Source organism: Poecilia reticulata, linkage group LG11 (genome assembly GCF_000633615.1).
Source record: "Poecilia reticulata strain Guanapo linkage group LG11, Guppy_female_1.0+MT, whole genome shotgun sequence".
NCBI classification, from domain to species: domain Eukaryota; kingdom Metazoa; phylum Chordata; class Actinopteri; order Cyprinodontiformes; family Poeciliidae; genus Poecilia; species Poecilia reticulata.
In genome coordinates this window covers 27,709,426-27,715,398 of record NC_024341.1, presented here as the reverse complement: position 1 = coordinate 27,715,398, position 5,973 = coordinate 27,709,426, and the positions used below count along the sequence as shown (strand labels likewise).

Genomic DNA, 5,973 nt, shown 5'->3' with positions numbered 1-5,973 from the left:
TGTGTGTCTCTGTGTTGCCCTGCGACAGACTGGTGACCTGTCCAGGTGACCCCGCCTCTCGCCCGGAACGTTAGCTGGAGAGGAACCAGCAACCCTCCCGACCCCACTGAGGGACAAGGGTGCAAGAAAATGGATGGATGGATGGATGGATGGGTTTTGCGTGCTGGTGGTGGGGTGGGGAGGGGTGTTGGAATAAGAAAGGTTCGGTGAATGTGCATATGCAGCTGGGGGGTTCGGTACCTCAAAAAAGGTTAAGAACCACTGAAATGGGGCGTGTTGAAGCAGGGAAACCTCTAAAATATGCAGGGCAGTGGGCCTTGAGGACCAGGGGTGGGAAACAACTAGGTCCTTTTCACAATTACCCTTTTGAGGCATATTGGAAAATGTATATTTCAGAATTAATTTTCTACTTGTGAAAACTGAATTATGGGTTTTATCAGCTGTACGGATTAATAATTACATTTATCAGAAATTAACGCCGTGTGTGGACTGAATCTGTATCAAACAAGTTGATCTTTTTAAATTGAGTTATTCGGATTAATAATATCATATTTTTATATAGCTGGAGTGAGGCAAGCAGGTCCGGCTCCATGCAGGACTACTGTTAACCAAACAGTGTTCATATTAGCTAACTGAATCCCACATTTAGCTCCTAAATGACTTTTATTTCTTTTTGTTGCAGGTTTAGCATTAACGTTTGAACACAAGGTGGCAGCACTGTGTTGGGAGAAAACGGCTCAAGTGGTGAAAAGCAACCAGGTAGGGGATTGCACTTGAAGATATTTGTATTTACTGCTCAGATTTCTATCATTCAAACACTTTACAGAGAAATAACCTCACTGTCTACGAGTATCTCTGTTTGTTTCCATGTAAACAAGAGGAAAATAGTGACCAACTTAGAGTATTGTGAATTATTCACTCAAATTATGTCCAAAATGTGGAGTTTCATTCATAATTTACTTATGGCTTTCATTCTATTAATGATCTTCACAGTCGATCGACCGAATCAGAAACTCTAATAACTATAACTGTGTGTTTCATGTCTTCTTGATTCCTTCACAGTCTTAAAAATCTGGAATTTGTTTTAAGTAAAGTGAATTATTACTACTGATATTTAATAGTTAATTTCCTATTGTGAAGATAACAGTTTAAATTGTAGTAAAATTCTTGGGTAGATTGTCACACAGAGGCGTTGTTTCAGTTTGTCCATTAAATAACTTAATGCTGATGAAAGAAGTTGAGTCTGTTCAGTCATATTTTAGTTAGCATCTCGTTGAATTAAATAGCAAAAGTCAGTCTGACCTTTTGAACCACAGAGAGAAATCGGTGAAAATCCTTATATTTGCTATAATTAATTTTAGAGGCTGGATCCGTCCTGCAGGTCAGGGACTCTGCGACATCCCAGTGAACTGTCTGAGCTGTTCAGACGCTGCTGGAGGATTTTAAAWTGCTGCCATAAATTGTTGTCTCTGAAAAGGGTGAAAGAGTCCACACTGAGCCAGTGCAGCTGTGAAGAACCGCTTCCAACAGGACGGGATTCCTCTCAGGCTCAGAGTTGAACTGAAGTCCATCACTGAAGATTTAACAGACATTTACAGATCACGACAGGGGTCCACACATCTTAAATTATCTACCATTACAGCCTTAAAGCTGCTGTGTTTGAACTTTATAAAAATAGTTGTGGCATATTTGTTGAAACTATAAGACTGACAGTTTGATATGAGACAGATGATCTGTGAAAACATCAATCTCATCTCTCACAGTGCTGACTAGAAACGACCAATCAGAGCCAGGAGGCGGGACTGCAGCTAGCATAGCCTCTTATGAACGGTCGGCTAGTTAGCATAGCCACTGATGACGGTGGATAAACAGTTTTTCTGTAACGCTGAGTTGTTTCTCTGCCATTATCACATTTAGCAGTGAGTACATGGTGTTGATTGACAGCGCTAAGCCCCTCCTCCTGGCTCTGATTAATTGATTTTGGTGCGTTTCTTCAGGCGGCAGTAGCAGCTCAGGGAGGTTGATCTTTTCTCAGATTATCTGTCTCATAACAAACTGTCACAACATGGAGACAGTTCTAACAGACATGGAAAAAACAACATTCTTTATAAAAGTTACAAACTGCAACTTTAAAACGTCCTAAACTCGTTTTTAAAAATGTATGTTGGCCTTAAACATACATTTAAAAAAAAAAAAAATCTTTTTAAGTTAGTCACAGGTCTTACATTTTGTCATGGCAGCACTAATAAACATATTATGTAGTTTATTTCTCTCAAGGAACTTTTCTGTGAAGCAAACATTTTCATTCTGTTCTGTGACTTGAGGTGGTTAAGGCTATCGCTAACTAGCTGCTAATCATCCCTTGCTACGTAGCTAGCTGTTTTTGTACCTGTCTTGGTTAAGTGTAAAGTGTCAGCAGCTGGATGGATGATGTTCATCTTTACCACTGGCTCACTCCTGTTGCAAATCTGTGCGATGTAACGTGTATTCTGTGCGAAAGAGGTTAGCACTGCTTTATAAAATATGTGATTTTCTTTGTGACACCTATTGGATCACAGGTCTTAAATTTCACTCATAATGATGTTAAATAGGTTTTAAAAGCCCCAGAAACTCTGACATGTGCAAAAACCTTCCAAATGAGACGAATGTTATGTTTTCAAACTCTGGATCTTCAGTTTTTATGCTGCCAGCTCAGTTAGTTTTTAGATTTAAAGTTACAAAAGTTATCTTTTCATTATGTGGCTAACAGCTGAGAGCGACCAGCAGCCCTGAGTGTTTCCAGCAGTGACACGTCCAAAGGACTCAACTTCCTCCTCCCATTCTGGGATCAGATATCCTCCAACAGAAACGTCTTCAGCTTGATGGTTGATCTCCAGCAGGTCAGCAATGACCAAGTTACGGTTATTGGAGCTTAGACGAAAAAGCGCTGAAGGCAAATATTGTGATCATTTGGCTGTAGCTTTATATCTGTAGCTCTCTTCTTGACTGCACTGAACCTGGTTTAACCTCCCAGCTATCTCATAATAATCAGATTCTGAGACATTCATCCTGCCAGCCTCTCATTATAACATCAGATCCACATGAAGACTTTTTGTTTTTAATGCCTGAAAGCTTCTTAAAAGTAATTCAGCGTAAAGTGGAATTTAGCAGAGTGGAAATCAGAGATTTCACAGTTCAGAGTTTCCCGCATCTCTCTGTCCAACTGCTGGAAAACTGCATTAGAAACCTCTCTGAAAGCGGACCGACGTGGAGCGCTGCTGGTACCAGCGAAGCTGCATTTCCCTCAGATTTGGCTCATTTCATTTCCATCTGCAGCTTCTGGAGAGGCCAGACTGTAATTTCAGAGCCTGCAAATACTTGACAGGAAATGTTTGTGGCGAGGCGAGGAAACGGCAGAGACAGCAGAGCTCTGCGCAGGGAGCCGTCCTGGAAGAGCCGCCCGTCACCTCTCTGGTGAGCTCTCTGCAGGTTTCCTCCTGTTTGCTGCCGATCAGCTGCAGCAGGCGGGTCTTATCGCAGAAAACTGCTGCAGCTGTGGCGACGACCTGCTGCTTCTTCTGCCAGAAGCTTCCTGAGATCTCAGCCAGGCTCTAACTGCAACCAGAAGCTTCAGAGTTAACGGCCCTGGGAGAAGCAGAGCGCCCATTAAACCAGCGTTTATGTGTTTGGAGTGAGTTACCACGGCAACCAGAGGAAGCCCAGGCAGGAACAGGAATGCTTATGGGGTGCCATTGGTAAAGTTGCAAAGTAAAAAATAATTTGGATAATTTAATCCGTCATAAGAATAAATGGGGGTTGATTTTTCAAAGTCATATTTTCAACATGTCGTTCATACATTCAGAAATGTCAAAGCTTCAAACTAAATATTTAGTTTGGAGCTAAATATCAATTTTCCAACTAAACAGTTCATCTCCAAATTAAATGTTTAGTTAACTAAAATGTTTTTTGCAAGATGAATATTTAGTTTGTAAACTAAATATATAGATCAGATCAAAGCATTTAGTTGGGAACTAAAAATGTAATAAAAATATTTATTTTCCAAACTAAATAATCATCAAATTAAATATTTTTTGTAAACTCAATACTTAGCTGGAAAGCTATATATTTAGCTTCATTATTAAATATTTAATTTGTACACTAGTTAATGTGATTAAACATTTTCTTAGCTCCTTAACTAAATATTTAGTTCCTACTTAAATGTCTAGATCTGAGCTAAATATTTAGCTTACAAACTAAATATTCAACACATTTAAGTTACAAATTAAGTATTTAATTTTGTTCCAAGCTAAATATGTACTTATTTAGGAGGAACAGTCTTTTAACTCGACAGTAAACAAAGACTCTCTTTGCTGATGGGTCAGCTCTCTCTCCCTCTCAAATCGCAGTTTGGATCCATAACTGGCCCACGCACCACACTTTGAACATCCCTGATCGGGCCCTTAAGCTGATGAAAATACCACGCTGGGACCTTCAGAGAGCTGAAAAAGTAATATCTGTTTAATCAGATTCAGAAACATGAGGAAAGACGACGCAGGTTTCTGCGTTAGAAGAGCCGTTTACTGTGTGGCGAGTTCCACAGACAAACACGATTAACAGAGAAATGCAGCAACACAACAACCAGATCCTCAGAAGAAGATGGAAACAAACATAAGGTGCTTCGTATGCAACAGGAATGTTATGAAAAATGTCCACCAGATCCTAAAGACTCACCATGACTGCAGCTACGTTTATATTCAGACCATAATATAAAACTATCTACACAGAAAACAGCCGATATTTACACAACGGACTATTTACAGAGCATGATGGGGAGCAACATATACATATAAATATATGTATATATATTTGTAGGTTGTGCAGGTTGGTGTAAATGCCGGAGGGAAGTCACAGAGCGGCCATCTGCAGCAGCTGCTCCTTGAACTGCTGGGCGTGGTGCGACAGGTCGGCCACCCGGTCCACCATGTCCTGGATGGCGGCCGTGTTGGGGTAGTTCAGGGCGGCCGTCTTGGTGGCCGCCACCACCGTTTTCAGCAGGTCGCACAGCACGTTGCTGGAGTTCATCACACGGTTGGCCACCTCTGGGGCGGATGCCTGCCTGGACAGCGTGTCCCCAATGAACACCAGCTTGTGCGCGCTGAGGATGACAAACTTGCTGTGCGCGACGAAGATGCGGGGAGGCTGGCCGGCGCCGACACAGGCAAAGAAGGCGTCGACGGCGCTGAGCAGGGTGGAGAAGTGCTGCTCACACTGGGCGGAGTAGAAGCCGAGCAGCTGGCGGTCGCGGGCACACACCTGGGCGGAGGAGGAGTCGGAGGGAGCGGGGGACGTCCACTGGGTGATGTCATTCTCCACGGGTTTGATCACTTCCTGCTCCAGCTTCTTAAACTGATTAATCTGAGGAGGATGAAACATTCCAAAGTTATTTACGACAATAACTTTAAAGGTTATTGCCGTAACCTTTAATTTTGTTCCAAACTAAATGTGTATTTAGCTTGGAACAGCTAAATACATAGCCGTGAACATCTTAGGATAGGTCTGTGTCCTGTATAAAACATGTTCATTAAATTTTTGGTACAAAATCATCCTTAGATAATGAGTCTGCTGAGTTCTGCCTTTGTTTTAGGGTCTGTGCCACTTTAAATCCAATTACACTGCTGCTGGCCACACTCCATAATCAACGTTTTCACTCGCATGTGACAAGAGTTGCAAACATATGCACAATTATACAACCGTACATCTTTGAAAAGCAGAAGTAGAGCCCCCTGCACAACTAACAAGAAATCAGCCAATTGTTTCTGGATGACAAGTCAACAACAAAACACTTGTCTTTTCCAGCAGCCATTGTACAGCGTATACAGCAGGAAAACCAGCTAACCAAACATACTGGAGCTCAGCGTGGGTTGCTAGGTAATGTGTGGAACTCTGCTGAGGTTGCTAGGTAACGGGCAGAACTCTGCTGAGGTTGCTAGGTAA

At 42.0% G+C, this 5,973-nt stretch overlaps 1 protein-coding gene and 1 long non-coding RNA gene across 6 annotated transcripts in view; one reads left to right on the top strand and one right to left on the bottom strand.

Moving 5' to 3' along the window:
• LOC103473013 (uncharacterized) overlaps positions 1-5,973 on the top strand; it is a 59,194-nt gene that overhangs the window by 2,024 nt on the left and 51,197 nt on the right. For all 3 annotated transcript variants that reach the window (XR_534962.2, XR_534963.2, XR_534965.2), the window contains exon 2: positions 683-759. This is a non-coding gene — a long non-coding RNA (uncharacterized LOC103473013). The remainder of the gene's footprint in view (positions 1-682; positions 760-5,973) is intronic.
• Positions 4,476-5,973, bottom strand: part of nedd9 (neural precursor cell expressed, developmentally down-regulated 9) — a 32,102-nt gene continuing 30,604 nt past the window's right edge. For all 3 annotated transcript variants that reach the window (XM_008422923.2, XM_008422924.2, XM_017307439.1), the window contains exon 7: positions 4,476-5,394. In XM_008422923.2, coding sequence (XP_008421145.1) covers positions 4,885-5,394 — 510 coding nt within the window. In that variant the 3' untranslated portion in view covers positions 4,476-4,884. The remainder of the gene's footprint in view (positions 5,395-5,973) is intronic.